Source organism: Telopea speciosissima, chromosome 6, assembly GCF_018873765.1.
Source record: "Telopea speciosissima isolate NSW1024214 ecotype Mountain lineage chromosome 6, Tspe_v1, whole genome shotgun sequence".
Classification (NCBI taxonomy): Eukaryota; Viridiplantae; Streptophyta; class Magnoliopsida; order Proteales; family Proteaceae; genus Telopea; species Telopea speciosissima.
The window spans coordinates 63,651,626-63,674,558 of NC_057921.1; the positions used below are offsets into that span (position 1 = coordinate 63,651,626).

General features: G+C 39.2%; 1 protein-coding gene across 1 annotated transcript; it reads left to right on the forward strand.

Moving 5' to 3' along the window:
• Positions 1-332: 332 nt before the first annotated feature.
• On the forward strand, positions 333-22,101 carry LOC122664802 (transducin beta-like protein 2). The gene is made up of 10 exons (XM_043860783.1): positions 333-566; positions 670-775; positions 2,390-2,450; positions 2,581-2,876; positions 4,718-4,857; positions 5,404-5,478; positions 11,211-11,301; positions 15,496-15,699; positions 20,620-20,664; positions 21,677-22,101. Exons 1-10 carry the CDS (start codon positions 333-335, stop codon positions 21,760-21,762), a joined length of 1,338 nt encoding a protein of 445 aa, XP_043716718.1. The 3' UTR covers positions 21,763-22,101.
• The last annotated feature ends 832 nt before the right edge of the window (positions 22,102-22,933 follow it).

A 22,933-nucleotide genomic window follows, 5' to 3' on the forward strand; every position in this document is an offset into this window, starting at 1 on the left:
AAGGACACTTGTGGTCTGGGCTACAAAGACCGAACCCATTAGGGCCGTCCCGATTACCCAGCACCGTCCCGATTTAAACCCTTGTTCTATATGCATCTTGATTCCTGATTCCCGCGAGGAATTGCTGAGAGGCGATAGGACTGCCATAGTTGCCACCTGTTAAATCTTCTCCATTTCTTGTAGTTTAGATGAAACCAGCGGGGCGATTTTTGCCATAGGTGGTAAGGTGTAAAGCGAGTTCTTACATAACCGAAGCTTCCCAATATCTGCGTGATCCCATTAGTCGACTGAAGTCATTATTTTCGGTGATTTATCAACAGAGGGAAAAAAAAATGGAGCCTCATTCGACCTTTCAAGGGTTTTCAGTCCTTCCGATCTCTATACTTTCGATTCTTGTCGGAGGTATACTCGTTTTTCTTCTATTCAGTGATTATTTTCGTAGGAAGAGATCCGAAGTTCAAACTATTGCGAATCCTGAAGTGAACACAATTAAGAAACCTTTGAAGCATTCGCAGCCAACCTCGAAGAAATCACATGCGAAATCTCACTCGCACGCATCTGAAAAGGTTAATTATGGTTACTGGGTTGTAGAATTGTAGGTAATATTGCATAGCTATTGTTTTTTATTTTTGGTCGTACCTAAAATTGAAATTCCTGCAACATTTTTAGGATCAAGTGAAACGGCACCATCCTTTGGATATAAATACTTTGAAAGGTCACGGGGATGCAGTCACGGCTCTCTGTTTCTCGTTTGACGGTCGGAATCTGGCAACAGGTTGGAATTAAGTCTTACTTATATATCTATATTAATTTTATATCTGCGGTTACTAGATTTTAAGGAATTGACGCTGTTCTTGACCTTCAAAGCTATAAAAATCTTTTTCATAGACGAAGACATTTGCAGTTATAACCTTAACGCATTTAACTAGTTGAGTTACACTATGTAATTGCAACAATGATGTACTCACATGGTTAGGGATCTTATGCTCTCCCAACTCGTTTATCTCGTAAAATGAAAATACAAACCACAACCCCAGCTGAAAAGGAGCACCAAAAGAAAAGAAAAAAAATAAAATAAAATAAAAAGAGAAGGAAACATAATTCCTCCTAAAAACAAAGAGCCTCTCAGTGCACTAGGCTCTCGCAACTGCAGGGTCTGGGAGGGGCAAATGTACGCAGCCTTAACCCTGCTTCATGGAGAGGCTGTTTCCATGTTTTGAACCCGCAACTTGATGGTTGCAATAGCGCAACTTAACCCTTGCGACAAGGCTCCTTGAACAGCCTGTCAAGGTGGCCAGACCTTGGTAAAGGTATGTGCCAATCCAATCATTGGAAGGATTGGATAGTCTATGTACTGTCTGCTTGTAAAATTTCAGGAATGATTTCAGTGAGTCCCACCCCCCTCCAACAATACATTGGCCTTTCCCCCTGTATTTTTAGCCATCCATTTTAAAAAAATAATTGACTTTTTTGCTTTTTTCATTTTTAATGGCCATCCAAAGCTCTATGTTGGCATCTTGCCAAATATAAAAAAGGGGCGTACCCAGCGCACGAGGCTCCCGCCACTGTGGGGTCTAGGGAGGGTCATAATGTGCGCAGCTGTACCCCCGCTTTGTAGAGAGGCTGTTTCCAGAGACTCGAACCCGTGACCACTTGGTCACAATGGAGCAACCTTACTGTTGCACAATCTTACCAAATATGTTATGGATTAAACTAGACACATGAGCATATGCCATAAATCGTCTTATTTTGTAATATTAATACCTAAGAAATCTTATCTTGTAGCATTATAACACCACTATCTATGAGAAGGCAAATCAATGCCCATAATTGTCAGATGTCGTTTGTCAACTGACTTTAAGTAGTTAGGATAAGGCTTTTTTGAGTTGAAAGTTGAGAGTAGAGATGAAGTGACAAACTTGAACTATTATATATGTCACGGAGTACCTATTTCATTTGAAATAGATATATGATCATGCCAAGCTTGTTCCCGACTGTCATTTTGGGTAGGAGACAACTCAATTAGTAAATGTATGTGTATGCTCTTTTGTTGCACTTTGGTGAATTGATATGTTTGATAGGTATGTATTATGGTGTCCAGAAAAATGTTAGTGTATTTATATTACATCATATAAACAAGGTTAGGATTGCCAAGTAGTCTGCACATGTGCATGTGTCTGCGGGTGTATGTGTATTTATGTTTCTTCTTTTCTTATTTAAAATAGTTACATGTTGGTGAGGGGCTATTTTGGCATGTTAAGTACTTCACTTAATGCTTCAGCTGCAGACCCCTGCCCGGCAAATCGCCTAGGGTTGCCTACGTTTGACGCTGACTTTTATTCAGAATCTATATCTTCAAACATCCTATGACGTTGGTTGTTTCTTACAGTTTGTGCAGATGGACTGCTCCGGGTATTTAAATTGGATGATGCTTCCAGTAAAAGCTTCAAGTATGACAATTCTGGACACTTTGTGCTATATTATTATTCCAATTTAATTACTGATTGCCTGCACCTGCATATTGACGTGTAAGATATATTTCCTGCTTCATGATCATATCCTTTCTTGACTCCTTTGCAGGTTTTTGAGAATCAACTTGCCTGCTGGAAATCATCCAACAGCAGTTGCCTTTTCTGATGGGGAATCAGCTATAGTTGTGGCTACACAGGCTTTTTCTGGTTCTTCTTTATACATGTATGGAGAAGCAAATACAAGAGCTGACAATGAAACTAAGCAGCAACCCAAGCTTCCTCTCCCAGAAATCAAATGGGAACACCACAAAGTCCATGACAAAAGGGCCATCCTGACTCTGGTTGGAACGACTGCAACTTATGGTAGTGCTGATGGGAGTACTGTTATTGCTTCATGTTCTGAAGGTATGGATTGATCATCGTACACAACTCATTTTAGTTTCTGTTTCTAGACCTAAATATCATCTTCATGGGATTCTAACTGTTCTATTTATGGACTTCCCAATTCCCATTTAAACATGTAGAGCTTGGCGGAGTTCTTTCCTTTGTTGGGTATTTGGTTGTGTAGCAGGACCTTGGATCTAAGTTATTTTTATCATCACTTTCAACGTCTTCACTGTCAACTTATTTGTTTTTGTTAGAATCAATATGGCACAGTCACAAATGCTTTACTTGTTAAGACTTTGAATGAAAATCGAATGAAATTATATGTCACATGGGCATAACTGCAGTATTTTTTTTTTTACAATTCCATCATACTTGCTTTGCTTGTTGCTTTGGAAATTTATTCATCTATTCACTTTTTATTAACTGTTCATATGATATCGCCACCATGCAAGGAAAAATCCTTGTATTTTCAGTTTTTGCAACAAAATTAACCAAAAGCTGCCCAAGTTCAAACATGAACTAATTTTCATACCTTTATATTTCCATATGGAAGCCATGGATTGGGCTGAAAGTTTCTAACTGTTGATAATGATGTGGACAGCATATGTATAAAATTTGAATGTCAATGAAACTTTCATATGCAGATTTGGGGGTTGTGTTAAGAAACCTCTCAACATGGAGTCATGACAATAAGTTTTTCCCTTATTATTATTTTGTTTATTTTTTGCATGTGGTCAGAGGATAGTGTGCATGCAATTTTGAGAACTTTTGGGTGTGATGCAGATAAAACACAAATGGGCTTATTTTAGTAGAAATAAGCCTCAGATTGGGTCTATACATGTTGGGCCTTTAATCCAATAAGTTTTCTTTGTAATAGACCACTTTAATGGCCTAAATTAGGGGGTAAGAGGTAGGAATACGGGATTTATTTTATTAGGTTAGTTTAAGTTGTTTTATTTAAGTTAAAGACCTTTACCTTGTGTAAAGGGTTTCCTTTTAAGCGTCCTTTTTTTTTTTCAAGTTTCCTATTGGCTATGTAAGTTTGGTAAGGTAAGTTTCTTTATGTAGCTAGGAAGTCTTTTCTGTTAAATAAACTAATTGTAGGTTATTGCTGATCCAACAATTTTGATGAATGAGAATTAGCTTTGCCTCTTTTGCTGCTGAGAAAGTAGGCCGTTGTGAGATTCAGTGAGGAGTGAGAAACTCTTGTGATTAAGGAGATTCTGATCTAGACCTGTTGGTGGGAAATCAAAGGTCATGTCCCTTTTTCTATGTTCTGTTTTTTCCCCCTCAAAGTCTGGGCTCCATCAGAAAATGTTAACTCTGACTTGACCTAATTACTAGGTTAGGGTTTTCTTGAGATCCTGTTAAAGGGGTGTAAAATCTGAACCTATGGTTCAGCCTACCTATGCCCCACCAGGGTTATCATTTATGTGAGGAATGACACTCCTCCCTCTTTTGATTATAGAGAAATTATTAGGCTCTGTAATGTGGGTCTTCTTTGCTGTTCTCCTTCTGAAATTTCTACTGTGAAGTAAATGAGCATATCCTCGGGGCTATGTATTTCCCTCTCCTCCGTTGTCTTCTTTACCAATTGTTTCTCCTTCACCATCATCATCATCTTCTACTTCAAATACACTAAGGGCCTGACATGGATTGGGTTGAGAAATTTGGCCCATAATGGAAACTGCGAACAATTGATTTGCAGCAACAATCTCTTGTGACACATAACTACAACATAGTTCTCCTTGGATAGCTGAGAATGAATTTTATAATTAAACTAGAGGGAAGTATAGAACATTGTGGGGCTTTAAATGTTTGTTTTCATGTGCCCTTATTATCCGTCTGTTATGTTTCAGGTACTGATATAATCCTTTGGAATGGGAAAAGTGGGAAGATCTTAGGGAATGTTGACACAAATCAGCTCAAAAACAACATGGCTACTATTTCTCCAAATGGCCGTTTTATTGCTGCTGCAGCATTTACTGCTGATGTGAAGGTGAGGTACCCTGCAATATTTGTATGAGTAAATACCACATCCATGATGGAAAGGTATTTTTGTAGTAGTGGTTTTTTTATATTTGAGTTCTAGACTTCTATAGCTTTGTTCAAGGTTCTTATCCGGAGGTTCTTTCCTGGTTTCTGTTTCTGATCATTTATGTTATTCCTTGTAGATCCAGTAATTATGGATGGTTTTCCAGTTTCTTTTAAATATTTATGCCATTGCACATATTTAAATGGACAGAGCATGCAGATAGCTTATTTCTATGTTGTTGAGCATGCAGATACTTTATTTCAATTGTTAGTATTGTACATGTCAACATCAGGCAATTGTTGCTGAGCTGATAACTCTACACTTGCCAATGATCCTATTCTGCTTATATTGTTGCCTAATTACATGATCTGGGGATACTAAATACAACGAATTTTAAGATCCCCCCCCCCCCCCCATTTTTAATGTATGTCTGTAAATTCACTGGAGTATGGTCCTAAAGTGTGCGCAATACGGTTAAACTTACTGTTCTTTTCTGATTTATGTTGGCAGGTGTGGGAGATTGTTTATTCCAAGGATGGTTCGGTGAAGGGAGTTTCAAAAGTTATGCAACTCAAGGGGCATAAGGTCAAGTGTTTCATTTTTCACCTTGTATATTTTCTTATGAAACTTTTATTCTTATCTTCATAAATTTCTCTCTAAATTAAGATCTGCATATATTATTTAATGTCATGAGATTCATTGCAAACTTTTCATCGTACTGTCTCCCTCTGTCCGTTTGTCAGTGACTGCCTCTCTGTCTCTGTAATCCATCTCCAGGTCACAAACCGTTTTTGGGTCGCTATGGGCCCACAAAAATAGAGAATTCTCAAATAGGAGAATGAGTGGCGAACTGGCAGTTTTATAATTTCTAGAACAGTTCAGCCCCTCAAGGGTAAAGTAATCCAATGAAAGTAATGCAGATCCATGGTTCAAAAACCCTAATTGGATTGCTTATGGGCCCACCTGAATAATAGAAGGCTCAAATAAAAGGGTTGATGGCAAAATCCGTAAATAAATTGAAGTTTATAACCATGATGGCAATATTGTAAATAATGGGAAACTAAGAAGTAGGATAACACATATGATGGTTAAAGGGTATACCACTACGGGTAAATAAGAACATGGGGGATTAAAGGACTAAGGGGAGGGCATTATTGGAAAGTAGGGCAATAAAAATAAGATAAAGGAGAATTGTGGAATGAGGGTGAAGGTTGTCTTCAACCTTTGGCCTAACAGAACATGGCGGAAACTCAGCAGCACTTTGAGTGAGAATTTCACGAAATAAACTCGACCTGAAATTCCAAGCAAGGTTTCGTAACACCTAGGCCTCTCAAAATCATCCAATCACAGCCCTAAACAGTACATGTAAAAGAGGGTTTAAGACCTGCAACTAGGCTTGGCGGTAATTACAAGTTCAGATCTGATTTTGCCTACGGAACTCATAACCTAGGTAGTATTTAGCACCAGAAAGCTAAACCGATGAAGCTCTACCAGGTTTGCAAAGGTTGGGACTGAGTACTCCATTAGAACAGCCTACGAACACGAAACCAGGTGAACAGAATATGTAATATATAAAGTGGGATTAAATAAAAGGTAACAGTAGAAAGAGGAGATAAGATGAAGGAGTAGAAGAGGGGCTCACACGAGCAGTCAAACCACAAGGGGTTTCAACCAAAGGAATTAATTCATTCTTCAAAATCTGATCCTCGTTGATTACAAGCTAGTATTTAAAGAAAATAAAACTCCTAATCATAATCTAAAATTGAAATAAATTCCTAATGCAATTCTATCACTAATTAATCTATTAAAATTAAAATAGAAGATTACAAGATAAATCCCAACTAATAAAAACCCTTATAAATAAATAAAGGGAAATTATCAGCGCCACCCCCTCAGGTTTGCCATTATTTTAAGGCACCCACACGAAGTATGGAAATATCTACTGTTACCCAGATTTTAACGGGGTTAACCACTTAACCTATGAAATGCAATTTACTAAGTTACCCTCTTTCCATTTCTAGGGTTCCGATATACCTTTCCCTTCGTCGTAACAATGGGATTGGTAGCCATTACTGATCCCGGCGAAATGTTTCAGATGAGTTTTGAAGACTTCCAGAGGCAGACGTCCTTGATGACGTGCTGTACTCTGTTATGGAAGGAACTTTCTGATCATTTTTCTTCGTTAGAACAAGATCTACAGAAGAAATCTGAAGCGTTGAAGAAGAAAATCCAAAGCCTAGACCACAAAACCAAGGAATACCTTAGATGTTTTGGAAAGTGTGAGTTTCCATCGATGGAAATGTGGAACAGGCACTGGTTGAAGTTGAAGAATGCAAGGAGGCAGCACTGAAGACATTTCTGAAAAGGGGTGAAGAAGAATTTGATGATAGTGAAGAAGGTATGCTGTTAAAGTTGAGTTCTTTTTGTTCCAAGATGAATTCTGAATGATTTTGGAAGTTTGTGACTGCAACGAAGAAAGAATTGGAAATACTTTGTGCTCAGATTCCATAGGCTTGGTTCTCGATGGAGCCTAGGTAGTGCTTGGTTCCCGCCTGGAGGCAGATGTATTGGAGATTGGGGGAATTGGGGTTCACTGCTCGGAGAATGTTGCGTAACATAGCGCCGTTGATCTTGCAGTTAGCAGATTCAGTACCTCGATCGGCCCAGGTGACGTAGAAGATGTGGGTGACATTGGTGAGAGGGGAGAGCTTGGTGAGGGTTTCGTCGGCGTTGGAAACATCACATGGGATGTACTCGACGGGGTAGTTGGTGTTCCAGGAGCGGCGGGGGGTGACAGGCTACGCCGTAAACCTTCCTGGGACCACCAGGGGTGTCAGGGAGGAGAAGAATCTCAGCCAGGCTGTTGTCAACAATGCCAGTGATGCCGATGACCAGACCCACGCTCTCGTAGAGTCCCTTTGGATGATCTTCATCGTCATCAGACCTCCTCTGTTCTAACAACCAATTTGGAATTCTATTCCGAAGATCAGAACTTATAAATTTCAACCAAGCAAAGCAATTCTTTAATTTATAACTAGATTAGTATCATCATCAAAACCAGAATCATCGAATAGTTAGAGAGATCAACAATATAGAAGAAAGAGGGGGGAGAAGGAAATGAAAGAAAACGGAATTACCTTAACAACGCCGATCGCTCCTGCCCACCACCAACTCATATTCTGTTCTTCCTTGCTGAAATGCCAATGATTATATTCTGTTCCTCCTTTTCTTCCTTCATTGTTTATGGTACAAGTGAGAGTGGGGAATGGGGAAGGAGGGATGGAATTGATGGAGTTGCAGTGGGGAGAGTTGAACGTGGAGCTTGAAGACATGGTTCTCCTCAGTTGAGGTATTCGATTGAGGAAGGAGGGGTATTTGGTTCTTTTAATTGGAAGGGTAGAATAGGTACTTCATGTCATAACCAGGGTAGTATTGTCTTTAAGAAAAAATTAACCTGCTGACATCACTACTTAACAGTTAAAAGGTTAACCCCGTTAGAATCTGGTTAAGGTTGATATTTGCATACTTAGTGTGGGTGCATTAAAATAATGGCGGCATATCTCAGGGGGTGGCGCTGATAATTTCCCATAAATAAACTAAATATCCCACTGATCCCGAAGACCCAATTGAACCCAGTTTGTCTTGGTTTGGGTTCTCAGACGCGTTTGGCCTGGCCCATGGAACAGCTCCTGTATCAGAAAGCTACTGAACCCTAAGACCCAATTGAACCCAGTTTGTCTTGGTTTGGATTCTCAGACGGGTTTGGCCCGGCCCATGGAACAGCTCCTGTATCAGAAAGGATCAAACTTTAAAAGGAATTTGAAAAGAAGGGGTTTTCTGGTGTTTAAATTGAGTAGGGACAAAACAGAATTAAAGTTCATGAATCAAGGGATTTTGAGTAATATAGGAAAAAGGGTCTTAATTGTAAATAAGAAGACTTGTCTTCTTCAACCTTACGACATGAACAGTAACCAATGACACCTAGTTCACACTTCAACCTGAGATTGTGGGGATAAGATCCTCGTCTCTAGTCCTCCCAAATAGGACAACTGTACGGTTGGAACGACAAGCAACAAAGGAACTGGAATGGACCGAACTTAGGTCTGATCGGTAAGCCTTGAACCAGGTTTGATTCTCGGTTGGTATCTCACTGTAGAGTTATCCTTTTGACACCAAAATTTACAGGATGACTCGTCTAAGGATTTGTGAACAATGAACCAAACAACTCACAACAAGCACCATCAAAATACTGAGAAATCGAAAATTCGATGAAGACATCAGGTCACACAGGCACACTCGAAACAAAACTCAACTTCATTCAACTCTAATCTGTATTCCTCAATGGGTTCTTGCATGTATAAGGAAAAAGAAAAGACTCCTAATCAAATCCTAAAGCAAAGACAGAATTTGAAAGTGACTTAAAACTCATCCTCTTAAAGCTACTATCGCTATCTACCTTCTATAAAATAATTCAAATTACTTAAATAAACCCGAATTGATACCTTATATCTTTCTAGACTAAAACCAGATTTGGACCTTGTTCATCTTGGTCTGGACCTCCAAAAGGGTTCGTGCTGGTCTAAAAAGACATTACTACATCACTCTGTCTCTCACTTTCTCACCATGTGCAGTCAAGGATAGTTCTGTTAGCTTTCAGCCTTCAACAAAGAAGTATTATTTATTGAACTAATTGATTTGAAAATATTATTGAACTGATGAAGCACACATTGTTGCCAACTCTGACTTTATATGTCAAAATTTCATGATGGTCAAGGCCTTGATGCCCAAGGTGACCAATCACCTTATGTATCAAGGTGGCCAGACCCTGAACCATGAAGGAAATATAATGTAGAAGGGGTTCAGCTAAGAACCATTCTACAGTAGGATTGTGGACAGGTTACAGCAGAACTTCATAATTACAATAAAACCAGAATTAGTAACTTAGGAGGTAGAGATCAAACCAGCCTGTAGAACAGTGTCAAACTTAGGTCGAATGGAGCATGGGCTGAGTAGGTCTTGTGCTCCAATTTTCGTCCAATTCTGATGGTCAGAAGTGGAGATCTGAGTTGATCTTGAAAATAGAAGGTAAAACTCAGAATTAGAAGGTAAGTGCTGTAGAACAATCCAGCCAGTAGAATAGGCCAAAATTGGGATCGAATGTAGCCTTTGATGATGTGATTCAGCCCTCCAAATCTCAATTGATTTCAGTGGCTGGTTGGGGAGATATCCAAGCTTGAAATCTGCAGCAGAATCTGGGCAGAACAGCAGAGCCGCAGGGCATTTCCCTTCGAATTGATGCAGCAACAACAGATCTGATCTTGATTGGGACTTGATTCTGATCTTCCAGAGGTCTAAGGTCTTCACAGCACTTGCAGCAATCTCAGGGAAGCAGCAGGTTAAGGGAAGCGAGTGGGATAAGAAGAGAAGATAGGAGAAGAAAAGAAAAGGGATAAGGAGATTCAGCTCTCACCAGTCAGGTTATGTCAGCCCTAAAGTTTTGGCTCTCTCAGCCAGGCCTCTAGCCCTTCAAGTCACTCACATGGACAAGAGAATATTCATGCTTCAAAGCAAAAGTTTCATTCACTTAGTAAAATCGTCGGGATGCCTTTATGGGCAGTACATTAAATAAACTCTAAAACTGAGTCCAAAATAGAAACAAATAAAAATAGCAAGTCTCTTATAATAGCTGAGACTTGGGTTACAAGTAATGGGACCAAAATAGAAAGCAACTCTAAAAGCAACTAAAATAGAAACTCTATTTTAGAAACAAATAACTTCTTTGTCTAATAAAAGTAACCAAAAAGGAAACTAAGATCTACTAACAATAAACCTAATAAAGTAAACAACTTGCTGCCCAAGGAAAACAAGTAAATAGAAACTAACTACACTAAACTAAATAAGAAACTAAAATAGGAGAATATGCACCCAAATTACTGTTCACGCGAACAATAATTCGTGAACAGTATTTTCTGACTTTTATTTTGTCCTCTTCTTCAAGCTTTGATCTGGATCAAAATATGTCTGGAATTTGGCATGCATATCTAGAATATGGTGCTCACCTTGGATGCCTCGGCTCACCTTGTTGCACTGATAATGATGGTCAGATTTGTAAATATTATTTTTCTCCATTAGTGTTTTTTGCGGTCTTGTTTTTGACTTCTAGAGTTATCTTACCCCTTTTTAGGAAATATCTAATTACATCCCCCCCTTCCTCAAAAGGAAAAAAACCCTTCCAAAGATTTTTGGCGTGGTACTCTTTTGGATCTGAATCTGCATGTTGCATTCATTCATTTATTTATTTTTGGATTGGTGATCAGAGTGCAGTAACGTGGTTATGCTTTGCTCCAAATTCAGAACAAATCATCACGGCATCTAAGGATGGTTCAATAAGAATATGGAATATCAATGGTATGCTTTATTTGATATATATTTTAATTCTTTTCATGTCACCATGACACTGATAATTTTGCTAATTTTAATTTTGTTTAATAAACATTATTAATTATTACTTGCTCATTTGTTTGTAATGTTTGTGAAAGACTGTTCTTCTTATTTGTCCCCTTTTTCATGGATATACTAATGCTTTGTGTTTGGTGATGATTACACTGATCAACTTTTTTATATATGATATTGACATCGTTCAAGATCTTGGTTTCCCAAGTTTCCGAGACGAAACCTATATATACTACTGTATCGACCAGGTTTCGACACATTTTGACAATATTTCGGAAATTTTGATAATTTTGACCAGTTTTGACAAAAAGAGACCAAGCTTCAACCAATCTTAACCAATTTCAACCAGTTCCGATAGTTTCGACCAGTTTTGACCAGCCCATGACATGTAGAGTTTTGCCCAAAAAATACCAGGTTTCGACTGAAACCTGGGAAATCTCGGTTTCTTGGCTAGTTGAAACTGGCCTTGGCACCGAGTTCTTGAACCTTGGATATTGATACGAATCAAAAGATTCAAAACACTTAGAAGTTTCAGTTCATTATGCACTTTTACCTTTATTTTCTTGTTTTATGAAGAAAGGCTATTTTTTTTGGATGGTTGAAGAAAGGCTATTTTGATGCTTTGAACTTAAATGTTTTATTTGGGTTCTAAGTTTAAGTCGAGGCAGACTTGGGGCCTATTTGGTATGGATTCTCGGAAAGATGTTTTAGATTGATTTCTGAGTGAGAAAGAGCAAATCTTCAATCAGAAAAAAGAAGAAAAATATATAAAAGATTCTGATCTGATGGTTTCTAATTACTTAAGAAGATTCTAAATTCTAATCTAATGGGTAGTGAGAGCCATCTTGCTGATTGCTTTTCAATCATTCATGGCTCTGCAGTAGAGAGGGAGAGTGCAATCGGAGAGGGGAAGAACCGAAATTTGACATAAAAATGCACCAACTCGGCCAAGACACCGAGACAACTCGGTTTTTTGGCTGACCAAAACCAGCCAAGATACCGAGACCTCAAACAGTCAAACCTTGGTGATCTTCTAGAAGAAGTTTGGTTCTAGTTGCAGAATTGAAGATCTTACTTACCTGTTAATGGCTATGACTTAAAATAGAAACAAAAACAAGAAACCAGAAGTAGTAGAGGAACAAGAGCACAAGAACAATCCACTCAGGGTTCACAAATGTCTATCGGATCAACACCGATTCCTTCTTCCTCGATCAAAAAGGAGTTCTTCACATGGAAGACAAGTTGCAGCAGCAGCAGTTCTGATTTTTTTTTTTCTCTAAAATTCGTGTACAATGCTAAGCCCCCTTACAAACTTATATAGAAGACTCAAAATAAACTCCTTCACTAAAAAAGAAAGGCCTAACCAATTCTTAACTAATAAGGTATCCTAAATTGAGTAGGAAAGTGAAATAATAAAAGAACCAAACTCAAAATAGGACTGGATTTATAGAACCCTAATCCAGCCCCACTAAAACACTTAATAACAATTGAATCCAAAATAACTTAAAAATAAGCTAAGTATAAGAAACTAACTCCTAATAAAAGCAATCCCGTATTCAGCCTTAATATCCATAGTTAGGCCCATTAAAGTGGCCTATGACATTGAAAACCCATGGGATCAAAGCCTCAATATGTATAGAACCCAACCCAAGGCTTATTTCCACTAAAATAAGCCCACTTTTACTGATTTATCTGCATCATAGGGATCAGGTCATAACGTAGTTCCAATTGGAGGATCTATGGTCTTTGAATATCTATTTTTGGCAAACAGAGTCCGATACAATTGACTGTATGTCGATCGAATTCCTATGGGAAAAGATTCTGTTTTGGGGCCGGAGAGCAGCCAATGGAATATGCTGAACTCAGAATGCTTAGTATGATGTGCCACACCTCCCCGGGGTTTGAGGTACAACAGGGAGCATCCTCGTCAGAAGGAAATAATTTTATACTATTTTTGGAAATTTGGCGGTTACAATGACGTAAAGTATAATACTGAGCGTTTTGAAAGCCCCAATAAGGACGCATAATGGTTGAAAAGGGGATTCCATTATGATGGCTAAAGAGGAGACATTTAAAAAATATATATTTAAGGGGAGTTCGCCATTACAACAGCATATGAGGATATTTTGGAAAAGAAATTGAAATAACTGAAAACCAAACCAGCCTGGAGAATGTAACCAAACTTAGGCCGATTGGTGCTTGTATGGAAGAGAAGCACTGCTGAAAATCTCACTTGATTCTGATGGTTGAATTGAAAGATATGGCATCAACACCAAAATAGAAACTCATACCCTGCAGGCCAACCCAGCCAACAGTTGGGGCTCAAGTTTGGATCGTGTAAGCCTCCTGTAAGTGTGGATCAATCCTCAAAATAATGCTGGGAACAGGCCTTCAAGTTATGGTGGTTCGATTGGGGCTGCTGGAAGCAGGAGCAGCAGGGCCAGCAGCAGGCCAGCAGCTAGGTGATTCGATCCTCCTTGCTGAAGAACAGCAGCAGCAGCAGTACTGGAGCAGTAGCTGTAGCACTCGAATGGTCCTCTCAATGGTTGGGGCAGTCACAATATCACAGCAGCACTCAGGGATCGATGGAGAGACAGAGGAGGTGGAGAAGATAGACAATAGAAGGTAGGGGGTAGGGGGAATGGCTCTCTCAGCCTGGGTCTCTCACCCACAGCTATCTCAGCTGTTGCAGCACAGGGGAAACTCCCATACTCGATGGCTAAATTGGCCAGAAGATTCTTTTCTCTAAAAATTCTGTTATTTCATTAAGATGTGATGCCTTTTAATAGCTTAGGCAAGCTTACAATAGAATAAAAACTTTCCAAAAATAAGAACTAATCTAAAATAGAAACTTAGTAAAATAGAAATTTTATAAATCCTAACTAAATAGAAGTTAACTAAATTAAAACTACTTGGCTTTATAATTTAGCTACAAATTAGAAACTAATAAATATATAAACTACTAAATAGAAACTACTGAGTGCACCAATCCCAGCTGACTGGTCAAAGGAGGATTCTCTCAAAATCGTGGAGCATCTTTGACTGTTCAAGGGGGATCCTTATCACAATCGTGGAATATAATGTATCCCTGCTTGGCTGGCTCGAGTTGGTCCTGCAGGGCTGACTCGAGCTGGTCCATCTCTGGCCATAAAGGGGCCTGGTCTTTTGTCTCTTCCTCTGGCCAGAATCTACATCAGGAAGGAGGAAGAAATTACCGGCCCTTGGCTCCTTCTCTTCAGTTCTGCAGAATTCTGGCACCTTTTGGACTTTCTTGGCAGAATTTTGACTCTAGGGGTATTTTTTATATTTCTAGGGATTTTCTCTGGATTTTCCCTTTGTAATTTGCGCTGGCGAAATATCCTATTTTTCGCTGCCAAAATACCTCAATGGCTAAATACCTCTTTTTCGCTGGTGAAATACCCATTTTTGGTTGGCGAAAATGGTTGCTGGTGAAATACCCCTTTTTTTGTTGGCGGAAAAGGTATTTTTGCTGGCGAAAGAGCCTGAAATCCGCACCGTTGTTGGGAAAAGTGAGCAATACCTCCTTTAGCATTGGTTGAAGAGTCTTTTAAGATGACAAAATTCAGTGTATACGACACCAACAAGGAATATGTTGGATTCTCCTGCTGATTTCACTAGAGCATAGTTGTCACGATGTCTAGGCGACCCTTGGCGTTGGGAGGAGTGAAAAAAAATCAAGGTGACAACAACAAGGTGTCCTTCCTGCAAAGGGCGCCTAATTATTTCTGTTTGGCTTTGAGGCAATTGGTGGATCTGCCACCCCCTCTTTTTTGGTGTTTGACAATGGGTCATCCTAGGTTTTGGATTGTATTGTGGCAACGTTACTTGGTTTCACGTAGGCAATTCCACAATCTGCTTGACAGGTTAAGATGTGATGGCAAAAGTAACTTTGAAATACACATTTGGATTTAGCATGAATCTGGTTGTGGCAAGAAAATTTTATTTCCGATGGCCCCTATGTTCTTTGCATGTTTTGTCACTACGGATTTCCCATTGTGAACAAAATTTGTTCTATTGCATTATCTATTGTGATTGAACTAGATACAATGATGTTGTAATGTTTATGTTTATAAAAGTAATTAGGTCACTTCTGTTGTGCTGATTTTTTTTTAAAATCTATTTGGGAAGTTCGGTATCATCTTGACGAGGACCCAAAGACTTTGAAGGTCTTCCCGATTCCCCTTCGTGATTCAAAAGGCTCCGCTTTGCACTATGATCGTCTCAGTCTTTCACCCGATGGAAGGATATTGGCAGCCACACATGGTTCAACATTGCAGTGGTTGTGTGCAGAAACTGGGAAGGTGTTGGATACAGCTGATAAAGCACATGAAGGTATGCTTAAGTTTTGTTCTCTTTTTATCATCCTACATTAAGAGGTAATTATGTTCTCTTTTTATCATCCTACATTAAGAGGTAATTATGTTTCTCATCATGTGACTTTCCATCATGTTTCTAAATCTCGGTTTCCCAAGAAACCGAGACGAAACTTGATACGAGTCAGGTTTCGACCATATTTCACACATTTTGGTTGTTTTGACAAGAAAATACCAATTTTCGATCAATTTTGACTAGTTTCAATAGTTTCGACAAGTTTTGACAGCACATGACATGTCGAGTTTTGCCCAGAAAAGTACCAGGATTTGACCTGGTTTCGGTTGAAACTTGGGAAATTTCGGTTTCCTGGCTGGTCGAAACCGGCCTTGAAACCGAGATTTAGAACCTTGCTTTCTATGTAGTTCTGAATGTTGAAGGGAAACATCCCCCCCCCCCTCCACAAAAAAACAAAACAGAAAAAAAAAAAAAAACAAAAACTTCCATGAAGATCCTTTATGCTTTGCCTCCCCCCCCCCCCCCAACCTTACTCTCTCTCTCCCGCACAGACATAAACCCACGCACCCATTGCCGACACCATACATCACACACTTGCAAACACTTACTCACTATTGTTGTTCTTGTTGGACATAAACAACCATTCTTACAGTTTGAATCTTGACACCTGAACTTGTGGTTGTGAGGCAATTTTATGTATTTATGATGGCCGGCTGGCCGCTGTGATCAGAATTACTTTTTAATATTTTATTGGCCTCATAGACCAGACCAAAATCTTATTAATGCTCATACTCAAAATTTCCACATGGTGTAATGTATATTTCATGGTGTGTTTGCCTGTAATATGGTTTTTGTTGCTCTTTTATGGTGTTTAATCTGTGTGTGTGTGTTGGCTGTATCCGTTAGTATCTTCGAGAGATCCCATAAATCCACAGCCAAGATCTTATTAATGCCCATACTCAAAATTTCCACATGGTGTAATGTATATTTCATGTTGTGTTTGCCTGTAATATGGTGTTTGTTGCTCTTTTATGGTGTTTAATCTGTGTGTGTGTGTTGGCTGTATCCGTTAGTATCTTCAAGAGATCCCATAAATCCACAGCCAAAAAGTTCCAAGTCTTCATGTGATTTATGTGACTCAACCAGGCATTTGGCATTCCTGATCTGTTTTTTGCAAGTGAAGTTTAAAAGATGGAAAATTCAGTATTGTGGAACTGCTGATATGATTGGAATGGTTGGATCAGTCTTCTTTGAGATGTACTACAAGTTAAAACCTAGCTGAAACATAATTCTTGGTACCTGAAAAGGAAGACATGAGAAACCACTGATTTGAACAATGCTGAAAAGTATAAACAATTGAAACAATCTAAATGGTTGGTTTGCTTTTTGGTACGGATTCTAGGAGTAGAAGCCAGGAGTACCCATGATAGGAGCTGAGGGGTGTTTGCACCTTGGGTTCTAGCGCCCATCAAAGGCAATTCAAGAATCTGGCTGGAATCTCCTTGCAAATCCTTTTCCAACCTCAAAAGCAGGATTCTAGAATCTCATAATCCAAGAATCTGAGAAGCAGCAGCTTCTGGTTTTATGTAACAAATGACAGTAACGCTGAAAGCTTTCAAAACTGCTGAGCTTTAATGGATAGGGGTCAAAACTGACTTAGTACTGATGGGAAGGTTAACAGTGGGCTGTAGAGTGGTTGACACTGGGTAATAACATGATCACACCATAATGACCATATTTTGTGACAATGTTGAAAGGACTTCAGATGAAATTTTTGGTGTCAAGCATAGTTATCAAGGTGACGCCATGGCGTCCAGGCTCCTTGGATGCCTAGGCGGGTGCCTTGCCTCCATGGCAGTGTCGCCATGATTTTTTGACCCTCTAAAACGCCATAGTCGCCTTCCCTCCTTGATAACTATGGTGTCAAGCAAGAGGATCAGTTGGTGGTCAAACTTTTGAACCACTAGGTTTCTGCACCGTAACACCTCTTTGGCGGAGTTGGTTTTGGACCATGTTTCTTATGTTTGTGCAGTGATAGAGTGAAAGTCTACCATCCTTATTGATATTTTTCTGATACGGATCCGGGGTTCGAAAATCCAGCTGGGATCGCTTATGGGCCCACCCGATTAACAAATAGCTCAAATCTAATAACTAGTGGCAATCTGGTAATATACCAGAAATTTCAAGGTCTGAGTTCTGGTTCTTTTATCAAGATGAGGAAACTAATGGGGACAAAGACCTGGGATCAGAATCAACCTGAAGAAGCGAACTATTCCCTGAAATATTGAGTTGAGCTGAGTCACATTAGGCTAACTCCAGCAAACTCAAGCAAACTTAAAGATATCGCCAGTACAATAACCCAGAAGAAATATCAGAAATAATATCAGCTGAAGAAGAGGTAAAGAGAGGTGAGAGAGGTTTAGAGAGAAGAAGAACCGAAGAGTAGGGGGGGGGTATCGCTGGGAGAAGAAGATAATAGAGAGAGGGGAGGGAGATCGCACGCCACACAGGCGTCACACCACGTAACTCAATTTTTTCAATTCATTCTCTAATCTAAATCTTTTGTTGGTTACATAGTATAAATAATAAGGAATTTAAAAGACTAATACTTTAACTCTAAAACTGAAATTGGAATTCAAAACTAACTTGCCTTTTCCTACATATCCTGCCCAAATTGAAAGATCTCCTTACATAATTATCCCAATAAAGTAAATAAAAATCCTAAATATCCTACTAGGAAAAAGACCCAAATTGGACCCGGTTCATCTCCATCTGGGTACCCAAATGGGTTTGGATCGGTCCAAGGTAGTGGACCTGCATCAATTCCCCCAGTGTTGAGATGTAGAACGGTAGAAATAAAAACACGTGAACGGGGGGCTATTGGCTCTTTGTCTGCAACTTGAAGAAAATCCACAACATGAAGCTGTGGAGTTGCATCCATGTTTGGAAAATCGTGGGGAAGAACGTACTCATGATGGGGAATAATTTTCACTTCATTGACTTAGGTCATGATTTGCTCCATAATGTTCTCGCTGAGTGGTCTTCCTTTTGTGGAAAATCATTCCACTTATACCACTTCTAAGTGCGAGCATGTCCAAAAAGCATACACTTGGTAGCATGTGGAGGTAATTTATCAATACCAGGACGAAGGTTGTGAACAAAACATATACGACCAAACACCCATGGAGGTAAACCAAACAAAGAATCTTTTGGAAAAACCACACAAAATGGAGATTGGTTATTAAGAACAACAAAAGGCATGCGATTTATTAAATAGCAAGCAATAAAAACTGCATCACTCCGTAAACATTTGGGAACATTAAGGAACGGGCTACCTATATCAAGTGCTGGTTTTTCCATTTTGCTATAAGTGCAACTAGCCTGATGTATGATACTATGGTCAGTACAAAAGTTTAGTATTTCACGTTGGGTATATTTGATGGCATTGTCTGAACAAAAAACCTTAATTGACACACTGAACTGAATCTTTATTTCAGAAAACATTTTGTAAAGGTAGATAAAAATTCAGAACGTTCCTTTAACAGAAATAACCATGTCATTCGAGAATGATTGTCAACAAAAATAACAAAATAAATGAAACCTAACCGACTCTTGATACGACACTAACCCCACACATCTGAGTGAACTAAATAAAACTAAGAAAGACTGCGACGAGCATCACGAGATGGGAATGAGGTACAGTGATGCTTTCCAAGCTCACATGCTTCACCCTCGAGACGAGAAATATTCTTGCATCTGGTACCCATTTGTTGAAGCTTGGAAAAGAAAGATGTCCCAACCAGTAATGCCACTGAAGAGGAGATGACACACTAGAGGAAGCAAAAGCAACTGTAGTTTAGGGCTGACCTTTAAATCCCCAAAAGTATGCCCTGATTTGAAGGTCAGATCTATAATAGCTGGAGAATTAAATCTAAAAAAAAAAAAAAGCTGGAGAATTAAATCTGTCCAGAAAAGGGGTTAAAACAGGGTATCGCCAGACTGCTTGAGAGCATTGAGTAGGACTCCAGAATATTGAATATAGCTTGTGGCTTGATGTAGAATAATTTAAAAAATCAAACCTGTCCAAAAAACTGAGTACTGCCATGCTATAGGTAATAAAGACCAGAGTTCTCCTTGATTATTGCATGGATCCTTTGATATAAAGGCAGATATAGATAGTAAAGACATAGAGACCTTAGTTCATCTTCGTATAATCAGCAACTAAGGCCTCATATAGTAGGTAGGACAGCGTAGGTGCTGCAACCAGAAAAAAACCCTTAACAGACTATCAAACCAGAATCTGAGTGGTGAGGGACTGGTTACTAATGCTCTGATACCCCATAGTTATTATGGCGACCAAGGCGGTGAAGAGGGTCCAAAAGTCAAAGGTGACACCAACAAGGAGGACCAAGGCGCCCGCCTAGGCGACCAAGGAGCCTGGACGCCTAGGCGACGCCTTGATAACTATGTGATACCCTGTAATAATACCAGAAATAAAGAAACCAGCAATAGAGAGAAGAAGATGACGAGGAGAAGAGAATAAACCGAGACAGGGGGAAAGGCCTGAGAAATGATAATGTTAGAGTACACTCTCGTGGACTGGCGATATATTTATATAGCTAACAACCGACTCTTAGTCGGATGGGATGTCTATTAAGAGTCAAAGACCAATTACAATGACCAATCATAATCATAATAAAAGTAAATAATTATCTAACCTAATCACAATATGAAACACCTAAAGACATAACAACTAACTACAACTTAGACATGAACCCATGGAACACCTGTGGACCACAGCCTTGTGATACACTTTTAACTTATATGTTTTAGTGGATGTTGTACTTGAAATATTGCATGGTGATACCTCTTTCAGTTAATATTTTCTCTGCTAGTTTGTATTAATTCTTTCGTATCATGCAGGTGATATTACAGGCATTGCATGGGCACCTCGGAATATTCCAATGGGTAATTATCTTATTCCCTTAGAAAAGTCATCTTTAAATTTCTTTTGAATCTTCCTGATATTTAGATCCTTTAGCTGATCCAATTAACTCAGCGTGAGTAACTTATCAGGTGGGATTTTGATAAATTCTCACTGTTAGGATCCAACTGTAAAGGATGCCAAGTGTTGATCCTGTCCTGGAATGGGCTTATCCTTCCCTGGACCTATTTATGTTATCCATTGGGTTAGATTTTGCAAGGTGCGACAGCTCTGAGGCTGACCTGGAGTTTTCTTGTCGAAAACAATGTCAACTAATGTATTTCATTTTTTAGAAAGTCAACAAAATATATTAGCTATCAGAAGTGAGGTTTCAAAAAATTGGAATCAGCTTGGGTTAATCGGCCGATTAGGATTGGAAACCATGGAGGACGATCCCAAATTCAAACAAGGAAAACTGATTTAGCCGATGATGCATTTTTTGCCAATATCTCCTTCATTTGGCTGCTAAAAATGCAGAAATTGAAGGAGTCGATGTTTTGACTCGATCTACAAGATTCTGGGGCTAAAAACTCCAAAAATCTGAGCTCTGTATCCCTCATCTTCATCTTACTTTCTGAGTGATGCCGCTGATTCCAGCCAATTTGACCCAGAATAGGATTAGAGTACATGGCTGCTGATCCATGGGCCCATGCTGCATTCTGAATCCTTGATTGAACTTGATACCTGGATGATTATGATTGCCTAATTGGTTAAAATTTTCTTCTCCTCTTCCTGCAGCATGTAACTTTCTGGTACAATCCATCAGTGGTCATTCTCTAACTTTGCCTTCTGTACCTCTATGCTCTCTTGGATTGATCTTGGTGTCAAATTACAATGGGTACCTTATCTTCTAATTAGTACACAGTTCTGAACTCTGGAGTCAGATCTAAGTGTCTAACTTAGTGATTTGCAATTCGACCGAGAACTGCCCTCTGCTATTCAATTTCTATGCCACGTCTGATTTTGATGACCTCACACCAGCTTGTTCTTTTACAGGGGGTGAACTTGTCACTGTTTTAGGCACTGCTGGTGCTGACAAGAAAGTGAAGCTTTGGGTGGCTCCATCTGTCCATCCGTCTTAAGAGATCTATGAATGCATCACAATCAACGATCAACAAAATGGTAGAGTCAATCAGATTTTGTCATAGAAGTGCCGATAAATATGCTACATGGGATTTTGGCCTAATCTCACCTGAGATTCGACAGTTCTAACCAGTATTTCATGCTTAAACTGCTTACCTCTTGTGGGAAGTAAAATACAGTTCCTGTGGGGCAAGATAGATATGTGAGTGAACAGATTTCCTCAACTGCACATTCTCATTGGAGAGTTTTGATGATTTGAGAAGGCTCAGATACTGTAGATAATTGTATGCAACTACAGTACTAAATAAAACGTGGAGGATGAAAAAGCTTTTGTTATTCTGAAAATTAACCCCTGAAGCTAGATGTCTCTGGTGGAGCCTTTCCGAATGCTAAATTATCCTAGTTACCTTCTTCTATTGGTTGCAAATATGCAAAATCCATTAAGATTTGATCAATCAAGAGGCAATGCTTTGTCTTCGTTAATTAGATGATTCTAGCAGTTTATTTATATTTTCTGTTAGAACTCTAATGAATTGGGCAGGTAAGGACCATGTTACACTTCAGGGAATCAAAGAAAAAAAGGTGGTTAGTTTTCCATTGTAAACCAAGGCGATTCAGCTTTCCAACTCTCTTCATCGCACTACTCGTGCTTGACTAGAATTTCTGTCATTGGGGAGCCTGTACTTGCTATTAGGTTTCTTCCATTCACGGAGAGTTGTTTTTTTACGCCTCAGAGGCAATGGCTTCCACCAATACGACGCCCTTATTCAAGGGTAGGGTGGATCATCCTTTATTATTCTAATAGCCAAGAGAGTTTCTTTGGCTGTGCAGATACACCAGTGAAGCCATGCTCACCATGCTGTACCATTACAGCTTGCTGACTGGTTCATTGCTCTTTCTTTGCTAGAATAAAAAAATTATGGAAGATGCAGATGATTTATAGTTAATGAAGCTTCTGTTGAATTAGATTTTATTTTTCTTTCTCGATGAAGGATATCTGCTAAGATTTCGTAGTTCTTCCTCCCTTCTTCAGCTGTTAGAGCATGATATCTAAATTGCACTATTTTTGTGTTTACCTCGAACACAGCATACATGAGTGCAATTTGACTGGGAGAAGAAACTTCTGATTTCGAACTCTTGATGTCTAATAGATTATGCCTTGGCTTTCAC